The 22,095-nt window shown below is 32.9% G+C and overlaps 2 protein-coding genes across 2 annotated transcripts in view; both read left to right on the top strand.

The window, feature by feature from the left end:
• The window catches only part of LOC127718897 (peroxisome proliferator-activated receptor gamma-like), a 38,310-nt gene extending 26,859 nt beyond the window's left edge, over positions 1-11,451 (top strand). Inside the window, exons 6-8 of the mRNA XM_052224983.1 lie at positions 307-513; positions 1,392-1,590; positions 2,320-11,451. Coding sequence (XP_052080943.1) covers positions 307-513; positions 1,392-1,590; positions 2,320-2,567 — 654 coding nt within the window. The 3' untranslated portion in view covers positions 2,568-11,451. The remainder of the gene's footprint in view (positions 1-306; positions 514-1,391; positions 1,591-2,319) is intronic.
• An 8,715-nt stretch (positions 11,452-20,166) lies between these two features.
• LOC127718909 (BTB and MATH domain-containing protein 38-like) lies at positions 20,167-21,643 on the top strand. Its single transcript, XM_052225002.1, has 2 exons — positions 20,167-20,626; positions 21,187-21,643. Exons 1-2 carry the CDS (start codon positions 20,242-20,244, stop codon positions 21,621-21,623), a joined length of 822 nt encoding a protein of 273 aa, XP_052080962.1. The 5' UTR covers positions 20,167-20,241; the 3' UTR covers positions 21,624-21,643.
• The last annotated feature ends 452 nt before the right edge of the window (positions 21,644-22,095 follow it).

Genomic DNA, 22,095 nt, shown 5'->3' with positions numbered 1-22,095 from the left:
AAAATAGTCATACATGTAATAGTAACATTTTAAGGCACTGATGAGTGTGCATTTCACCAAAAATCAAGCAAATGGCAGTTGTATTGGTTTGATTCATATAATAATTTGAATATGGAAATACATACCAAAAAAAACTGGAAATATTCACAAGTTGCTTGTGATGTCAATTTATGATTTAAATTTTTTTGCACATTTTGAAATAAATAAAACTTTTTATCCTTTTAATAAAATTATGGACAGAAACTTATTGAAATAGATGAGACAGGGTACCTGGTAAAATATTTTTATACTAAATTTGTTTTGTAGGAGAGCAAAGATATAGTGATAAACAGACTGGAATCAGAGGAAGATTTTGAGAATTGGAAGATTTACATAAAATATCAAGAAGTAGTGCTGCCATTGATGGAGGGAGCCGTAAGATTTGCTAAACAACTTCCTGGATTTTTAGAGCTATCAACATATGATCAGATCACATTAATGAAGCAGGCATCTATGTCTGTTGCCATAGTAGCGGTAAGTCTGCTGAATGCATGTGCATTATGGGTTTAAATATTTTTTGTGCTTAAGAAATTTGTATAGATCAAATATGCCCAGAAACAATTGTTTCTGGAAAATACTAAAAAGATAAACTGATTAAACCTGTATATCAACTCAAAATAATTAGAAACTTCTTCAAAATCAACTCTTATAATCTTACTCTAAAAAAAATTAAAAAACATATATTAAAAACTTCTTTAAAACCAGATCATCATAGTTTGTTAATTTATATTATTTTGTTTTTGTCTCATTGATGATTGTTCCATAGCTCCTTTTAATTATAATTTTCTTCTCTACAAATGAGTATCAGTGTATTTGAATAGAAAGGACAGACATTTAAATTTACGTATGAAATCATTGGCCCTATATTTGAAATAAAAGGTTATGTTTTATATACTGAATCCTTTATAAAGAAATAATCCTTCCATCTTATTTTTGTTACATTTGTAAATTCATTAAATTTTAAATGTTTGAAGACAGATTCAAACTGAACTATTGTGCCAAAATTTTGAAAATCACAAAAAAACTGTAGTAATATCAACAGTTTTGTAAATTTTAAATAAAAAGTAAAATAACAAAAAATTTGAACTCCATAAGTGAGCAACAACAGTTTTGAATACATTACTTTCACTGAATATCATTCTTTACCAAGCAAAAAATAAGCTGTGAATTTCAAGATAAAATATAATATTGTAATGACAAGATTTAAGCTACACGAAGATAATTCCCCCAAAAATCATATCAGAATAAATTTCTTGTCCTTGTACAGAAACTTGACCTTTTTACTTCTTTTTCTGCATGATGTTTTATCCTTCTCAATTATGTAAAAAATCAAAATTTTATATTTTTTTCAGATGAGTCCATTAGTGGAAGATGTGAAATTTAAAATTCCTGGAATGGAGGTGAATTTAATTCTCAACAAAAGTCTGTTAGAAGAATGTAGGATCGTCAGACAACTTTTTGGTCAGATTTGGAAGTTTTACGAAAAGTTGAAGAAATTTGAACTTTTGCAATCAGAGATTTCATTGTTTTGTGCCACACTTTGTTTTTCAGGTTAGTAACCATGTACAATTTAGCGCAAGTGTAAATTGAGAATTATTGTTCACCTCACTGCTGATATTAAAAAAAAAAGCAGCATTTTCATATATTAGGCCTTTTTCAATTGAGTTAAATAAATCAGAATCCTAAGAATTAAAGATAGGTCACTATGCTAGTTTTGAGATACAAGCAGTTAATAGAACTAAATTTTTTATACCACTGCTCTTAAGTAGGGTGGAAATACTGTTTACCTCTGTTTATCTTTCTGTCATCCCATAAAATTAAAACACATTTTTCTCAGGAACTACAAAACAGACCTTCCTGAAATTTGTTATCCGTCTTCGTGTGAACATGCATGCTATATCGTGTTATGCAGTTTCAGTTCATCAACTTTCAAGTTCCTGTTTACCGAATACTTAATATATTCCTACAAATAATTGCCATGTATGACATTTTCGTCTCATTTTTCTAGCAAACTAATATAAAGAGTTTCCCAAAATGTGTTATCAGACTTCTTATTGGCATGCTATTCTGTGTGATGCATTTTCAGTTTTATCACTTATCAACTTCCTGTTTACTGATTACTTATACATTCTAACACATAATGGTCATGTATGTAATTTTTCGTCACATTTTTCTAAGAAGCTACAATTTAAAGCTTCCTGAAATTTGTTATCAAACTTCATGTGATCACTGTGTGATGTATTAAACTATTAATGATAAGAAACAATACTTTTTTCACAGAAAATCCTTTTCTTCAAAGTCCAACAGAAATAGACAAAATACAGCAAGATCTACTTCAAGCTTTGAGAATCGAATTGAAACACAATCATCCAAAACAACGCCATTTATTTCCCAATCTTGTTATGCTGGTCACAGATCTGCGCCAAGCTGTTGAGGCATTTGGTCAAAACATCAGAATTGGCATCATTGACAAATCGAAGGATCTCTCCGACACTGCACCACTAATCAAAGAAATGTTTAATATATAGAAGAACTCACAGTAAGCATTCAATCTTTTAATGTTGAACTGAAAAAATATGGTCAAAGTGACAATGGAAATATTCAGTAAAATTTCATGGGTCTGAAGCCCAACAAATTATGTTACCTTTTACACTTGCATGGCGTTAACTTTTTGTTGTGCTATCGGGAGAATGGAAAGGGGTCATTATCTTGCAGAAAGGCAAGAAGGTTATAACCGGTGAATTGTTGTATATATGTGTTGTTTTTATAGCTCATCTGTTGGATAAAGTTATGTTATTGATCATCAATTACATTTTAAATTTTTGTTCCAGATTATTTTCCTTTTCATGTTGTATATTTATCTTTCATACTTTCCTTTTTGATTCACAAATTACCTTGTTTAAGATCTTACACAGAAATTTAAAAATATATTTGATAAGCCGAAAACAAAATATTTTTCTGAAATTTATCTCTCAATTTGATCTAAACAGATGTGACTATGTTTTTGTACTTTATGATTGACAGAACTACCTCAGTATCTCTAATGCAATTTATTTTTGTGCAAAATTGATCTTTAGTTCTTGAAATTTATTCTGTATCAGATCAAAATTGGTGTTTGGAACTAGATACTTATTGAATGAGATCACTGTTATATTACAGCTAATCTGTCTGAGTGTGTTGAGAGAATAATAACATTTACCTCTTTGTTAGATGAACCATAGAAACTTGCACAGAGCTTGTTACAGTTGGAGATCAAACTTAAAAATTTAATGAATAGTAATAAGGAGTTTTCATAAATTTATAATTTCAACCATAAAAAAAAACCAAACTCTTGACCAAGTTTATTGATTATTTTCTTCCTTAGACATGAGTCCTCAGTAGTTTTTGCATGTTTGGCAGTTTGGTTGTTTAATTTCTATTTTATTCATAATTGTGATATATAAAAACAACTTTTCATTTCAGTTTAAATAGTTAAGAAAGTTATTCTGTTTAGTTTTATGGAATGTTTTTTATTTTCGTTTTTTATTTATGTCTGTGAAAGTTGCTTAATTTGTATATCATTCCAAATCAAGTAGTCCTCAAAAAAATTATAAATATATTTATAAATATGTATTTGTGTAAATTATTTATTGAGTGTTGGTCCTAACAATGGAAATTTTCCAAGCTCAAAAGAATACCGGTGTAAAGACATTTGAAAAGTGTTATTTACTTGTAATATACTGATTTTTAAAGAGATATCAGAATTATATTTTAGCAGAGGTTTTTCTAATTGATGTTTTTCAGACAGCAAGTTGTACACAGTATATTGTAGGCCACAAAGACATAATGTATGTTTATTCAGTGAATTAGTTTCAACGATTTTCTTTGTATAATTTTCCCTAAAATCAACAAAATGTTAGATACATTGTAATAAGCATAACTTAAGTAATATACAACATATTACTTAATACAAAATGTATTTAAAAGCAAGTATTGTCATGTCACAACACTCATAGATTTGCTCCTATCCTTGCCTTGAATCCTCAGGTCAAAACTCTTAAAATACCATACATTGTTTTAATGTAACCATATACTATGCCATGTGTGTTATAATATTCAGGGAATCATTATATTAGTGCTGCTTTGCTTCTTGCCGGTTATCACTCTGCAATTAACAAATGTAAAGGTATGCATTTTCACTAATTGTTGTTGAATTTCAAATCACAATCATGCATTTTACCTTAGCTGGCCCTTAGGACTTGTATCAGCTGTAATTATCTCTTGGCATGCCTTGGCAGTTTTAAGTTTTTTCTTCAAAATATAGAATATATGTAGAGTGTCTAATATTAGACTTGCAAAGCAAACTTTTAGTTTAGTTATTCATTGTGCACTGTTATATCCAGTTATTTATTCATGGCTGGCGTGGCATTAATTTTTGCTGGGATGTTCTCCATTATCCAGTATTAACTACTGAAAAGTGTATATTGCTGGTTTCCTGTCATTGATGAGCTTAGGAGCTGAGTACCACATTTTTGAGTACAAACAAGTTGAAACTGTATAATGGATAGCATCTCTGGTTTCAACTGTCAAATTTTCATTCATATCATTAAATTGCAAACTCAGAACTTCCAAATACTCTCAGGTATGAACTGGTTTGTCAGGTACCAAGTAAGGTACAGGTAACATATAAACTGGTATTCATAAATTTGTGAAAGGTGTTGTGAAATAACTTTTATTCATGGACAAAGAGAATTAGGAGTATTTTGATAACTTTAGTAGATGAAAGTCCATATATTGCCATTAAAAAAATGAGATTTTTATTGGAAGTCCATCAGTAAATGAATACAAACCTTTTCTAATGATACATTATAAATAAAAGTGATTTCACAATAATGATTTATGATGCTCAATTTTATTTAGAAGAAAAAAGTGTGTTTTGTATACAATGGGCATTTTAGAGTTGGGTGCAATTGATAGTAGATTTCTTTATTTGTATATCTTTAAAATACCTTGTGCCATATTAGAAAAGTCATATGAACAGAAAAATTAGATATTGTTAATTCATATCATAAACAGGAAATCAGGGTTGATTCCTATTTATTGGAATGTTTTTAAGTTTTTGTTATTAGTTTGAGCTGATGCTGTTACTTTTAAAGTTATCATAAAATTGATTTTTTCAGGCTAACCAGAAATTTTATTATAAATTTTTTCCTGATGGTAGTTATCTAACTTTAATACCAGTAATAATTTTTTTTTATAACCAAAATCTGGTATCTGCAAATATGAAATATCCAGGAAACTTTTTATGTCAATGTAAGCAGGACAGATTAATATTGTACAGCTGATATTTTATATATATATATATATATATATAACCTACTTTGTTTATAATCCAGGGGTATTAGGCTACTATAGGCCCTAGAAGTTTGACTCTCTAGGTTGTTATATGTTCTATGTTCATTGTGAAATTGGCTGTTTTATTAAATGATTATGTGATTACTTTGCATGATATTCAATGATTATGTGATTACTTGGCATGATATTCAATGATTATAAACTTGAATTTAGTGATAATTTGATTACAGATACTGAATTTGATTTGATAACAGTAGTTGTGTTTTATGAATGGTTTTATAATTACAAGACAACTTTTACAAATATTGAGGTCTAGAAAAATAGAAAAAATACATATTTCATTTTTTTCCCATAGTGATCAGCCACTAATAAAATAACAGGTTTACGTCTGCCGTATTTGTTTTTCGTAAATTGTTTTGTTATAAATTATGCCGTAAGTTTTCTCAATTGAATTGTTTCATATTTTTCATGTCAGGGCCTTTTATAGCCGACTATACGGTATGGGTTTTTCTCATTGTTGAAGGCCGTACGGTTGCCAATAATTGCTTACATTCACTTTATTTGAACTTTGGTGGATAGTTGTCTCATTGGCAATCATACCACATCTCCTTATTTTATATTAATCTACAAAATTAGTCTAAGATAAAAATTGCACTTGGTTTTGAACTAACCTTAAAATCTAAAGTTTGCCTTCTTGTGTCCAATTTAAAAGATTTATCAGCCTTAAATTTTTACTCAAATTACTCAAAAGTGTTGACAGATTAGAAGTATTTTTGTGTTTCTTAACAAGTTTGATAAAACTAAGGGGAAATGTTGACTTGAGATCATCTTTTTGAAAAGTGGAAACCAGATGTTGTCCTATTATCTCACATTGTTGTCACTTGTGAAAATAACAAAAATTCTGGATGTTTGATTAAATCAAGATTTTACATATATATGATGTTATAAGTTATAATTAGAATGTATTTTAAACATGTTTTCACCATGATGCCATTAAATGGTTCATTTGGTAGACACAAAGGATACATATGAATAAGTTATTAATCAAGATAATCTTTATGCAGACTGTGACACATCTGAGGATGATTAAACTGTAAAAAGTAAGATCCAACACCTTCAAGTTCAGTTCAGACCTGCCAAATCTAGGGAACTCGAGAAATAATCAACTCCATTATTACTTTGGTGGATAGTTATCTCATTGGCAATCATACCACATCACCTTATTTTCATACCAATTACACTAAAATAATAAAAGAATAGGTTTCAATTTTGCTAAGGCATATATTGCATCCCAAATCTCTTATTGAATTATGGCTCATTGAATTTGACAGCAGGCCAGACATTCATTTCGTCCCAACACATCTAGTTATTATTTCTGGACAGTCCCAAAAATGACCAGACCTGTTCATGCTGTTAGTAGGCAATTGATGAAAAATATTGAAAGTTAAATTTTGTTATTTTGAGGCATTATAAGATTATAGAACAATAAGTTTTGATTGTTTGCTTGACTGTGGAATGCCTCACAACTTCCAGTGCTTTTATCTCTTGGATACAACTACAATGGCAATTGTGTGGTTGATCTTAAATGAATTAGGTTATTTGTGTAGAATTTTTTCGTTTCGGTTTTAGTGCTCAAGATGTTTTAGGTTTTCTAATCTTTTTTTCTAGAGAGTACTTTTTCCAGAGCTGTATCATGTACCTTGATGTTTATATAGACCTTACAGTACTCGATCAATACCTTATGCATGTAATTGAATAATTAAAATCAAACACTCTTTTTAAAAAGTTTCTTTGAAACATGTTACATGTATATCATTAACATGTGTTGATAAAATCTGTTGGTCTATAGCAAGAAAAAATAATTGATATATAAACATGTACTTTTTTTCTTTAGCATATTTTGATAAAAGCTGTTAAGTCTCAAAATAAACATGTGTAATGATGAAATAAATTGTTTTAAAAATGTATGCACACAGGTTGATTGATTGATTGTTGTTTGCTTAACACCCTGTGCCAAACATTTCTTTAATATTCAGAACAAGAAATTGTGAAAACAAGCCAATAATTACAGAAAGGTAGGAAATATATGTGCCAATGGAAGAAAAAACCTTAGGTGTCAAAAATTTTGCCTTGCAACTGACCATTTATGAGTTGTTGTTTTTGGTTGGTTGTAGTGTGTACCTTTTTAACACATGCTTTTGATTTGGCACATTTTCCTTAATGTTTTATACCATTCAGTTTGTCATACAAGCTGTCAGAAGTAATAAAGAAAACATTAAGTGGAATCAATTCAAGAAATCAAAACTCTTCATCCATAATAAAAAAATGAGTTCTGTAATTAGGTAGATTCCATCTTTATTAACATTTTGAATATAATACTATATAATATAATTACTAGACTATCCCTGAGGCTGAGTTCCAGCTGGGCAATTTTGGTTTCAACACCTGGTGATTTTTTAACAGCTCTTTACAAAATAAAATTAGAATCAACCACTCATTACCAAATATAACAAAAAATGTATAGAGTATGCTGTAATATTTATTACTTGTTATTCTAATTCATTTTTTATTTTTGCTGAAAAGATTTTTCATGACATTTGATTGTTTACACATTTGATTGTTAACCGGTGACATGTGCATGTAATAACTTTGATATGTTACAGATTTCAGTGATGCATATCTTTTATTATTATATTATATGATACTTCATTCATATTTGTACGCCATAGCTGATGATATCTTTTTATATTGTTCTAAAATATTGCATTTATGATATATAGCTACCTCTAGCATTAAGTGGGTGGCCAAGGTTTATTCTATTCAGGTTTTTTTTTATTTCATATTTATTGTTTTATGCTAAAAAATGGTTGACATACAAAGTGATTGCCAAATAATTTTCACCTCAAAATAAAAAAAACAGTATTTTACCATATTTTTTATCTTGTGTGATCAGAGTGAAGATACACCTAAATGGTTGAGTGTTCCAGTTCATTAAGAGACAACTTGTTTTTCATAGAAACCTAAGTCTTAAAATGATTTTTTTTGTGTTAGATAAATAGTGGTATAATGCTGTAAATTTCATCAGACTGCTGTCTACTTCAAAATTTGACCTTACTCATGTCATATAGTATCTACAGTAGTGTCAATGCAAACAAACTGGTGAAAAATATCTTATAAATTGCAGCTGTTTAAAATTAGCTCTACATGTGCCATGAAAATATTAACATATTAGCTCTACCTGTGCCATGAAAATATTTAACATCTTATTAGCTCTACATGTGCCATGAAAGTACTTGACATCTTATTAGCTTACCTGCCCAAAATGCTAAAAATAGAACATAATGGATAACATGCAATTTTAACACAAAATGTTTCCCTTTTTCAAGATCTAGACCGGTTCTAAACTAGACAAATCTACTATTTTATTCATTTTTGACTTACTTAAAAACTATAATGGATAGACGTAAACTAAGTCTAACAAGATAATATTTTGGCCCACAGTTTCTAATCAACACACATTAATTCTTATTGCATTGTAGTATCAGTTTTATGAAAAAATACCAGGTGAGCAGTAGAGGCTCCTTTGAGCCTCTAGTTTATATATCTAAATATGCCATGATGAGTACATATTTATTTAATTTCAATTGTGCCATCTAAGTATATAATGTTTTTCGTTCATTGTTTTGCTCATTGTTGAAGGCGGTATGGTGGCCTTTAGTTGTTAACTTCTACATCATTTGGTCTCTGGTGGAGAGTTGTCTCATTGGCAATCATACCACATCTTCTTATTTTTATATTAATATATTTGCCACTGAATACAAATGTACATTTATTATATGTATTGTATTTCACATACAACATAAATAAACCATGAACTGCATATATATTATATATACTTCTGCCATTAAAATATGGTGTAATTAAGATATTCACAAGTGTATAATCTTTGGCAAAGTAAAAGGAAACAAGTGTAGCATTTCAAAACAATAGATTTAATCGGTTGATCCTTTAATGTAATGCCCTTTCCAACTAGAAAATGTACCTGCATCTATCAAAATTGCAATATTTTCTGAATTAGGCCATATTATTGAGTACTTATAATATTGCTTAATTTATGTGCTATGCAGATCAACAGAGCTAACATTTTAGTTTGGTATTTTTTTCAATCATTAGATAATTATACTCACCTACATACCTGATGTTAATAATTTTAATTGTTGACACTCCAGTTGTTAATTGTTGACACTCCTGATGTTAACTGTTGACACTCCTGATATTAATTGTTGACACTCCTGATATTAACTGTTAACACTCCTGATGTTAATTGTTGACACTCCTGATTTTAACTGTTGACACTCCTGATGTAAATCATTGACACTTCCGATATTAATTGTTGACACTCATGATGTTAATCATCGACACTCCTGATGTTAATTGTTGACACTCCTGGTGTTAATTGTTAACATTCCCTATGTAACAGATGTTGACTCAAGAGGATACAATCATTCTATCAAATACATACAATTATTATTTGATTTGTAATTAAATTTTACTGAAATGAATCCTAAACAGAGAAATCAATTGGAAACTGAAACCAAGTTTTTTATCTGCTAAGAAAAGCTCTGCACAAAAAACATTTAAATGTTATAATCAGGAATTGTTGTGGGGTATAACATGCTTGCTTATAAGTAGAACATGTATTTTGACTGAAAAAGGTTGTGAGAAATGTTGAATAGAATGTAATATGTGTGGTGGTAATTTCATGACAGTCTCCTCATATCAAAATATACTGCTTACCTCCTCAAAATTAAATTGTCAAAACTGATAATATGTTTAATGTTTTCCATGATTTTGTTTAATTAATTTTGTGACTCTGAGATGTTGTTGATTGATGTATTATAGATATATATATAGTAACAACTGTATTTATCCATAGGGTACTCATTGTCATGCGTACAGGTGAACCACAAATTCTAATGTTCAACGAAATACAAATTTCTTATATGCTTGTATGAAGAATTTTTGCAAAAACCACAAAATCAAGTATCCACGAAAATACAATATTATATCCATGAAAATTAGTACTCCTGAAATTATATGAATCCCCAGTATTTGTAATAAACTATAAATTCAGAAATTATTGCAAGGTATTTATTGATGCGAATAATGTGACTGGGTGAGTATTGCAACAATAAGAACTCGTATTCTGATATCTGATACATGTACCTGTTTGATTTGATTTTTGATTTTTGGTGTTTTAACGCCACTTTTAAGCACCGCTTTTGGGCTATTTCGTGGCGGCCAGTTTTTATTGGTGGAGGAAGCCGGAGTGTACCTGTTTGAAGATTTTCCTAAAATCACATTAATTAATCTCGCATTTTTGTCCATTCTTAAAAAATCGCAATAAAAAATGCGCACAATAATTTCTGAATTTACAGTAATTTCCTTAATTCCCAGAGATGAATCTTAAATGAAATGAAATATTAGTTGTATTTCCATATTAGTTAAGATACATTATTTGACCAAATGATTCAGAGGTATATTATTTCCTTGATGATTTGGATCAGTTTGTGATATAATTAACTTGGTGATTCAGTTTAAACTTTTCTAATATTATTTCATGATAATTCAGGTACATCTGTTTGTATGTTACTTCCCCTTGAATTGCAAAATATGTTTTTAATATTATTTTTCTGTTATATACAAAATATATATATGTAGCATTGTTTTCCCCTGGTGATTTCTAGACATCTATTTATTATATTATTTCTGTTTTTATTGTACAATATCTTTTTGCAATGTTATTTCCCTACTGATTGTAAAACATCTCTTTGTAAAGCTATTTCCCTATTATTACCCGGTGATTATATATTATATTCTTGTTGGTTCTATAACAGTTATCATTTGTGCCATGTTGATTTTCCTAGTTGATTCAGAAAAGACAAATATTTCCCCGGTGATTCTAAACTTGCTCATTTTATATATACATGTATATATTTATATTTTACATATGTTGGTATGTGTAATCATTGACCCATGTTAAATGTTAAAATGTCATAGGAAATAAATTTGATAACAAGAAAACTGTATTTTATTATGGCCAAATTGCTTACTTCATAAAAATCATTTGCTGGTAAGAATTCCATGCACCTAAAAACGTCTGTCAGGCCTAGTTTGACCAAAACATAACCATCCTTAAATCAGTAGTGCAAAGTCCATCAGCAAAGAAATTTCTCTATCTGCTTTATTTTGGTACCAATAATCAATGTCAAAGAGACCTCTAGGATCCGACATATAAAATCAATTTGCCAACATGACCTCTTGCAACACCACAACAAACCCCTCCTTTAAAAATTAAAACATAAATACTTAATGGTTAACCTTCCATTACTTAAACAAGAGTGTACACACTGAAATGTCTTGCCTGCTTTGCTGACCATTGATTTTATGTTGAAAGTCTTGAAGATAAAGGTTTTACTACAAGTATCACATAAACTTTACATTTTTAAAGAGCCATGACAATGAGGTCCAGGTCAGATAAATCCTGCTGGACAGACATGTACACCTTACAATTATTCCATACGACAAATAAAGCTGACCTATTGCTATTATTTGAAAAAGAGACCAAAACAGACAAAAACTTAACATTGACCAATGAACCATGAAAACAAGGTGTAGGTCAGATGATACCTGCAAGACAGACATGCACACCTTACAATTATTCGATACACCAAATATAGTTTGACGTTTTGCCTCTAGTACTTGAAAAACAGACCAAAACAGAAAAAATTAATATTGACCAATGAACCATGAAAATGAGGTCTAGGTCAGATGAAACCTGCCAGACTGATAAGCACCCCTTACAATCATTCCATACACCACATATAGTTGACCTACTGCTTATAGTATCTGAGAAACGGACCTAATCATGTAACTTTAACCTTGATTACTGATCCATGAAATGAGGTCGAGGTCAGGTGGACCCTGTATGACTGATATGTAGACGTTGCAAGGAACCCATATACCAAATTATGGTTTCCATATTACTCATAGTAAGGGAGAAATTCACATGACAAAAAAAAATTAAGCATTCGCTGAAACATGAAAATGAGGTCAAGGCCAATGAACATACTAGTATGACAGATGGAAACTTCGTAACAAGGTATTTCAAGGTATGAAGCATCCAGATCTTCTACCTTCTGAAATGTAAAGCTGTTACTCATGTGGTGCCTCAGTAGGGTTAGCAGTTCCTCCTCTAGTAGTGAAATCAATTCTGTTACTCATGTGGTGCCTCAGTAGTGTTAGCAGTTCCTCCTCTTCTAGTGGAATCAATTCTGTTACTCATGTGGTCCCTCAGTAGTTTTAGCAGTTCCTCCTCTTCTAGTGGAATCAATTCTGTTACTCATGTGGTGCCTCAGTAGGGTTAACAGTTCCTCTTCTACTAGTGGAATCCATTCTGTTACTCATGTGGTGCCTCCGTAGCGTTGGCAGTTCCTCCTTTACCAGTGGAATCCATTCTGTTACTCATGTGGTGCCTCAGTAGGGTTAGCAGTTCCTCCTCTTCTAGTGGAATCCATTCTGTTACTCATGTGGTGCCTCAGTAGGGTTGGCAGTTCCTCCTCTTCTAGTGGAATCCATTCTGTTACTCATGTGGTGGCTCAGTAGGGTTAGCAGTTCCTCCTCTTCTAGTGGAATCTTTTCTGTTACTCATGTGGTGCCTCAGTAGGGTTAGCAGTTCCTCCTCTTTTAGTGGAATCCATTCTGTTACTCATGTGGTGCCTCCGTAGGGTTAGCAGTTCCTCCTCTTCTAATGGAATCCATTCTGTTACTCATGTGGTCCCTCAGTAGGGTTGGCAGTTCCTCCTCTACTAGTGGAATCCATTCTGTTACTCATGTGGTCCCTCAGTAGGGTTGGCAGTTCCTCCTCTTCTAGTGGAATCCATTCTGTTACTCATGTGGTCCCTCAGTAGGGTTGGCAGTTCCTCCTCTTCTAGTGGAATCCATTCTGTTACTCATGTGGTGCCTCAGTAGGGTTAGCAGTTCCTCCTCTTCTAGTGGAATCTATTCTGTTACTCATGTGGTGCCTCAGTAGGGTTAGCAGTTCCTCCTCTTCTAGTGGAATCCATTCTGGTACTCATGTGGTTCCTCAGTAGGGTTGGCAGTTCCTCCTCTTCTAGTGGAATCCATTCTGTTACTCATGTGGTGCCTCAGTAGGTTTAGCAGTTCCTACTCTACTAGTGGAATACATTCTATTATCCTGGTGATAAGTCACACCATAGTTACATTGTTCAGTAATTTGGTTCTGATATATTTCGTGTGATTCTGCTTCTAGTAATTATGGTGGGGTTGTAAATCTGTTTCATGCACTTTGATGATTGATACAACCAAGAAGTACTAGTAATTGTCTGCAGAATATTATATTCCGTGGTACAGATTTATCTAAATACAACCCTAGAAGTAATTATCTTATGAACGTTAAATCCAGTGGAACATGTTTATCTAGAAACATAACCTAGAAGTAATTTATTCAGAACATTCAATTCAGTGATACAGATTTATCTAAATACAAACCAGAAGTAATTATCTTCAGAACAAAAAATCTCTTCGGTACATATTTATCTAAATACAACCCAGAAGTAATCGTCTTCAGAATATTATATTCAGTGGTACAATATTTATATTTATGCCAGCTAGTGGTCTGTCAGTCCCATCCTCCACTGGTGGTGTGTCAGTCCCCTCCTCCACTGGTGGTGTGTCAGCCTCCCTCCTTCAGTAGTGGACTGCCAGCCTCTCCTCAACTGGTGATCTGACAGTCCCCTCCTCCACTGGTGGTATGTCAGCCTCCCTCCTTCAGTAGTAGACTGTCAGCACCCCCTCCACTGGTGGTGTGTCAGCCTCCCTCCTTCAGTAGTGGACTGCCAGCCTCTTCTCCACTGGTGATCTGTCAGTCCCCTCCTCCTCTGGTGGTCTGTCAGTCCTCTCCTCCACAGGTGGTCTGTCAGCCTCCTTCCTCTACTGGTGGTCTGTCAGTCCCCCTCCACTGGTGGTGTGTTAGCCTCCCTCCTTCAGTAGTGGACTGTCAGCCCCTCCTCCACTAGTGTACTCTAAGTCCCCTCCTCTACTAGTGGTCTGTCAGTCCCCTCCTCCACTGGTGGTGTGTCAGCCTCCCTCCTTCATTAGTGGACTGTCAGTCCCTCCACTGGTGGTCTGTCATTCCCCTCCTCCACTGGTGTCGTGTCAGCCTTCCTCCTTCAGTAGTGGACTGTCAGCTACTCCTCCACTAGTGGTCTGTCAGTCCCCTCCTCCTCTGGTGGTCTGTCAGTCCTCTCCTCCACAGGTGGTCTGTCAGTCTCCTTCCTCTACTGGTGGTCTGTCAGTCCCCCTCCACTGGTGGTGTGTCAGCCTCCCTCCTTCAGTAGTGGACTGTCGGCCCCTCCACAGGTGGTCTGTCATTCCCGTCCTCCACTGGTGGTGTGTCAGCCTCCCTCCTTCAGTAGTGGTCTGTCAGTCCCCTCCTCCACTTGTGGTTTGTCATTCCCGTCCTCCACTGGTGGTGTGTCAGCCTCCCTCCTTCAGTAGTGGTCTGTCAGTCCCCTCCTCCGCTTGTGGTCTGTCAGTCCCCTCCTCCACTGCTGGTCTGTCAGTCCCCTTCTCCACTGATGGTGTGTCAGCCTCCCTCCTTTAGTAGTGGACTATCAGCCCCTCTTCCACTAGTGGACTGTAAGTCCCCTCCTCCACTCGTGGTCTATCAGTCCCTTTCTCCACTAGTGGTCTATCAGCCTCCCTCCCTAAATAGTGGACTGTCAGCCCCTCCTTCACTAGTGGGTTGTCTGCCCCTCTTCCACTAGTGGACTGTCAGCCCCCCTCCTCCACTAGTGGTCTGTCAGCCTCTCCTTCACGAGTGGGTTCTCCTCCTTTTGACTCATAATCTGTTTTGCTGTAAAGAATATGTAAATTTCGAAAAATCCATTGAAAATGGAACATTGAGAGCATAGATATGCAGGTCGTTAGGTCACATGCCTATGAGACTCTAAATTTGTTTTTGCACCAAAAATACAGCCTGAGACTTTTCAGTTCTACATGCAAACAAATTATCAAGTTCATTGTTCCATTGTTACAATGAAATTGAGTTACATAAAGCATTGTACTACTTTACGGTTCCTTAAAAACATTTTGGTGAAAGAGTTAGAATACTAATAAAACATAATTATTGTTTCTTCTAAAAAATGCACTGACCATGAGACATTCTGTATCATAGTTTATGTCTACTTGAGAACTATACAGTGATTAAAATGTCAAATTATTGTATTTCAGTATTAGACTTTGCATTGCCAGAAGTATAATTAGAATTGTAGAAAATATCTTAGAATGGAAATCCGATGTATAATTATTTTTGTTAGACCTATTGGCATTAATGGACTAACATTACTGAAATGTGCATGACACTCAGATATGTTCCTAGTTTGAAACTTCATGTGCCTTTAAGTTTTGTTGACCGAGAAATGAAGCCAACTTTGATTTGGAAAAAAACCCGGGATTCGTGACCGATTCTTTGTAATGAATTCGTAATTTTTTTAATTTTTTTTTGCCTTTTACGGAATAATATGTTTTTCACCTAAGGTTTTCACTAGGTAAAGGGAATTGTAGCTATCATTTAATTATCAGTAAAAATGACTGTATGAGTTGAAGTGCTTTGTGACATTTTACCACAAGCAGTTTGGAATTTAATTACAGTGCGATGGTTGTTATCAAAATCCTTATGTGTTCAATTTTAGACATCTTTTGGGTTTTTTTTGTCGTTTAGTTGCTGTCTATTTGACATACACCCACATGTGTATCCATATGGCGTATAAAATATACGCTTAACGATTGGCACTACCAAAAACAAAACACTAAAGGGTAAGAAACGATTCGGATTCCAACATTTTTGCAAGCTTTTCAATTATAACTCACGAGTTCGTGGAGTTCGAATACTAGTACATATAAATGTTGAACAGACGACATCACAGAAAAAAATATCAATATTATACATTCATACCGTTGAAAATAACACTGAAATGTTAACATGAAGTTATACAAGTTTTTAGACCCTCAACATAATTTATGTTCATGTACCATGTCTTATATATAATAGTGTTTTGAAATGCGCCCTCGTGCTGGTTCAGCAAGCGAACAGCTATGTGTAGTTTCATTATAATAATTGTAATCTTGGTTATATATATTTATATTGTTTCAAGCTTTTGTTTCCATCAAATTGAAGATAATTCGACTTAACGAGAGAAATACCAACAAAACTGAAATCGAGAGACGTCTTAAAAACTAGTACAACCAGGTTCAGAATTGGCCGCAGAATCTAGAAATATAACATAGACTGGGTTTTGTTTTTGCCATTAATTTATTTTGTGACGCTCTACGTCATTTATTGGTTTTAAATGGATATGTATCTGGTATTTGTTTTATGCATGGTTTAAAATAATAAATAAAATATATAAATGAGTACATGTTTTTTTTTTATTTTCCGCATGAACACGTGACTATATATAATAGCAGTTTGATTCAATTAAGGTATTACTAATTTTGCTTTATCTAGCATAAAAAATAATTCAATGATTTCCGTTTAGCTAGCCTAAGGGAAAATCATGCAAAGGAAAAAATCTGTCAGGAGTCCCAATATATTGACGAAATATGTAGACGAAACGCGCGTCTGTCGTATTAAATTATATCCTGATACCTTTGATAACTATTGACGTTTTATGACAATCAAATATAACTGTATTACTGCTTTTCTCTCCATATTACCATATTACCCTATTTATCCACTTGTTGTTTTCATCAAGTATCCCTTGTCATTCGAGTTCTCTAATGGTTACACCAGACCATACCAACCACCAAAACCCGACTCAACCCAAAGAAGTATTAAAAAGAAAGTTGTCAAACTTTGAATCTATCCCTGTAAATTTATGGAAAACTATTTCCACTTGGAATCTATGAAACGATTAAAACAATAAGGCTGTTATGTAATAGTTCAGCCAAAATAGAACTGGGCAGATGTTCTGTTGGTTCATTTATTGAACAACAATTTATGTTATTTAGTTGTAGATTTCATACCCATGACATTGACTCTCTTTTAAAGGAGGCTATGAATTAAATAAATCCCTGTAAGGTGATGGTTTTCATAGAGTGTATAGTTTTGCTCTTGATATATTCAAAGAGACAAAATTAGATGCTGCAGATTTTGAAAGTTATGATAAACCATATAGCAAAATTGAATATTCCTCTTGAACATGAAGTTTAAACAGATATTGCATGACATCTATACTAAACAGTTCTTGAATAACCTTTCTCCTATTGCAGACAGGTCAAAATAAAGTTTGAGATAAAAATAGAGGACTCCTTATCAAAAGAATCAATTTTAAAAACAGACAGTTAATTTTTAAATTTCGTGCTAGAAGTTGAAATTGGAAGATATATACATAGAGACCAAAAGTTATATAAATGTTGTAATAAACCTGAGACTTTTTTTCTAGATTGTAAACTAATCTCAACTTGAAGAGATCGGTTAATACAAATGATAAAACCTGATAAAACAAATTACCAACCACTACTCAAGCTAAAACTACTGTTAAATCCTAAATATAAACTTTAGTTAGAAGTTGGTGACTTTATAACGCAATCTTCAGAGTTTCGAAAATGAGGTTCATGCCTTCAAAAATTAAAACATCATGGCTATGTTTTTGTATTTTGTTTATTCCTATTTATGTTTGACTGTTGTGTTTGTACTGCGTCATATTTTGTATTGAGGGTAATTTGCAAATACAATTATTATTTAATATATGAAGAGAGGTAACTCTAGCGCATTTTTTTTTTGTATAGATTTAAAAAAAAAATTGGTCCGACTTAATAAGTGTTAAGAATCTATTAAAAATGCAACTTGTAAGTTCTGGTATACCTGCTATTGCTGTGAAAACTTGATATAAAATATTTAACCATGGCTAGTATATTATTTAAAACAGATAACTATGAAAACTGCTGCAATGAAGGCGTCATTTCAGTTCATTGTTGGTTATTCTTATTTGTGTGCTTAATTTCGATAACTCTGTAAAGGTGTATCTGAGAGCAGACATGCCGGGTAATATCAAGTATTTACAACTATTATAGATTGAAAATAGATTAATTAAATACTGTCAAATTCGGACCTTGTGGACGTGCCTCTTGGAAATGCGACCACAGAGTCTTCCTACGGTCGTTTATCTCCTTTAGAAACTTTTTTTGCCGTGTTTTGTACCTTTTAACATGTTTAACTCACTGGCGACGTTCCTTGCGAGTTTGCTGCTTGAAATTCACGTATCTTCATAATATTGGCTTAGTATTGAATTTAACTGAACCGTCAGGAATTCTTTCGAAAAACTCTTGTCCAAAACGATTATCATTGTGAAGCTCCGGTAAAGTTGTAATTTTTACTCGAAATTTCTAAATTTTGAATATTTCTCAATGACCTCCGATTCTCATGGTTGTCCTGGGATACCAGTAAAATCACATTCTCTATCATCGAGCTAGTATGTAGATCCACCAGAGCCCAAATGACGTGTATTGAAGCAACTTAAACAACATATGTCTATTTTTGGGGTTAAATGGTCAAGTTTTTCTCCAATATCTAAAACAAATGGATTCATAGTCCAGTGCATTATTAGTTGTTCGAAAGTATTTTGTGGGGTTCCAGGATAGAAACCAAACGGTGATGATGTTTGCACGGCTTGCAAAATGTTTTTGTCTTTGTTGAGAAGAGTTTGAAATTGCTGATATTGTCTATTATGTTCAATCATTAGAGGTTCATAACCAAGAGCATTTGTTATCGACATGTTAAAAACAGTCAGTAGATTTAACATTCTTAAATAAAATCCCATACATCTGAAGCATACACTGAGTAATACAGGACTTACTAATGAGTCTTAAAGTTTTAGCTGCAAATCGACGGGAATACATGTAATTTTGTCGGTATAGAGCATATAAAGATTTCTGTACCCGATCAAGAAGTTAATGTTTTCTCGTGCAGTACAAAAGCTACCGTTGTAATTGAAAAGTATACCAAGGAAGGAGTAAGAATCGGCTATTTCAATGCTTTCTCCACACACAACAGAAAATTCTGATTACATTTTACTTTCTTCTTACTAAAAGTCACTGCTTTAGTTTCATTTTTGTTAATTTTCGGTTTGCTTTTTTTACAGTAAAACGTACGGGGGATTTTTTCTGTAATCCTTTTGCACTTTCAGACAACAGTGCATATCATCTGCGTATACAGTATACTAAACGATTTAACATAAATTTGTAATGCACTTGACTAGGATTTGATGGCGGTACCATTAATTACCAAAACGCTATACGAAGATGATTTGTCTTAAATGTTTATATACATATTCATGATCCAAATATGAATAAAAAGATGTGGTATGAGTGCCAATGAGGCAACTCTTCATCCAAGTCACAATGTATAAAAAGTTAACAATTATAGGTCAAAGTTTGGCCTTCAACACGGAGCCTTGGCTCACACCGAACAGCAATATATAAGTCTATCATTCATTTCTTTTTAAATGTATGTATAAGAGCATTGTCGAAGCTCTTTAACAATTATTTAAAATGTCAGGTCACTTGAAATGATATCAAATTTTGATTTATTGTTCATTAACTAAGATAAAGATTTATCAATTGAAACATTTAAACAAAGCGTTCATGTTTTATCATAGCCTCTCATTGTCACTCATCTACCCGTGTAATGAGTGTTTTGTGATCGGGTCCCGCTCAGTTCGTCTTGTCTCTACCTATCAGTATTTGTTAGATTGGTGTCGGATTGAGTCAGAAAAAGAAAGAAATATGGAGGACGATGAAAAGGACATTAACGTAGATGTTGTTGTAAAAACAAGCGAAATAAGTGTTATCGAAAAAGATGAAAATGACAATTTTGATAGCCATCGAAAGTTGTCTGTGTCGTCTATATCGTCGTCGTTGTCACACGAGACTGTCTGTAATGCGTTTTCACGAGCCACGGACACTTCAGATATGCGTTTGATTGTTGAAGGAAAACCTTTATACGTTTCCAGATTAGTTTTGTCCATAATTTCACCAGTTTTCAAGGAAATGTTTGAAAGACGTGCCAGGGAATTATCACTCTTTGAAATTCCACTTTCTGGTCGAAAATATGATGAAATGTTGGAATTCTTATACAGTGTTTATCCTGACAGCTTAAAACCTATTTCAGGTAAGAAATTTCTCGTAAAAAATCAAGCAATTTCAAACGCTACGTCTGAAATTGAATGATTCATGCTATATCAGCCGAATTAACGACCTAGTATACCATGCAGGGTTCATTTTCGTATGACATTAGCATGTAATTGTACTGCATATAATTGTGATATGCGATTAAACATTAAACACCCATTTATGTCGATGAAGATCAGTACTGTGTTAATTATTAAACACTAGTTGATGTCCTCAGTTAAGGAAGCAGATTCGTCGATGCACGAATTATGATAAAAGATGTTGTTGAAGAATCATTGTTATCTTTGTATGTTGTGGGTTGCTGTCTCATTGACGTTTACCAATCATCTCTTCTTATTCTCTGTTTGTCTCACCATGCCGCTTTGTATAGGATTTATCAATTTCCTTCGACATAGTGTTTTTATTGTGGTATTTTAGTGTTATCGCAACTTACTTTACTGGTTACTACATCACAGATACACTATGCTTATGTTCCCCGAAGTCGATGTTTTGATTGTGCCATAAGCTTATGTCATAGAATAGATTTTTTTCCTTTTTCAGATGAAAACCTCTCTGTGTTGCTCAAACTTTCAGAAGAATATAAAGTACAAACGTTAAAAAATCGTTGTTCACAGTTTATGCTGAGACAGATAGAAAATGGACCAAAATCATTACCAGTGGAACAGCTTGTCTGGTTCATGAAATTAGCAGATCACTATAAACTTGAAACAATAATAGATAAAGCGATAGAACAGGCAACCAGGACGCCCTCAGAATTGTTGGAAAACAATTCAGAATTTTATGACCTTTCACCAACAACAACTACAAAAATATTTATGGGTAGATTACGACTATTTGAAAAGTCTCATCAGAAAATTCAAAAGAAAGTAGCAGAAACTGAAGCCCATTGCAGTGTTTATCATAAAAAGGACAGTATTTGTACGAAGTGTTATGTATCAATAGGAAAATTAGCAATAAGCGAGTTTTCAAGGCTATGACATTAAAAAATATAAACATACACAGTTTTTAACAATCAAATCAAATAATTCGCCATTGCTATAGATATATATAACACAATGTTGACTGCTGTATCCCAATTTTTGACATGTTTACCTATTATGTCTGTTTGTTTTGCCCACACAATCATTGTTGTCAATATAATGGAATTATATATGACTGTCATGCAAGTGAGAGGTTTAGCTAGTTTTAAAACCAGGTTTAATCCACCAAGGAAATGCCTGTACAAAGTCAGGAATATGACAGTTGTTTTCCATTCGTTTAATATTTGAGCTTTTAACGGTGCCATTTGATAAAAGACTAACCGTTTTGAATTTTCCTTGGAGTTCGGTTTTTTGCTATTTTATTTTTTTGCTATTTATGTTTTGTATCACGAGAGGCAATATGAACTACAAAAAAACCAAATCAATACACGATGTTTAAAAATATTATATATTGTAGATATATATTTAT

The sequence above is a fragment of the Mytilus californianus genome, unplaced genomic scaffold (assembly GCF_021869535.1).
Source record: "Mytilus californianus isolate M0D057914Y unplaced genomic scaffold, xbMytCali1.0.p SCAF_10, whole genome shotgun sequence".
Lineage (NCBI taxonomy): Eukaryota > Metazoa > Mollusca > Bivalvia > Mytilida > Mytilidae > Mytilus > Mytilus californianus.
Note: the sequence above shows the minus strand (reverse complement) of the source record. Positions and strands in the feature narration are given on the sequence as shown.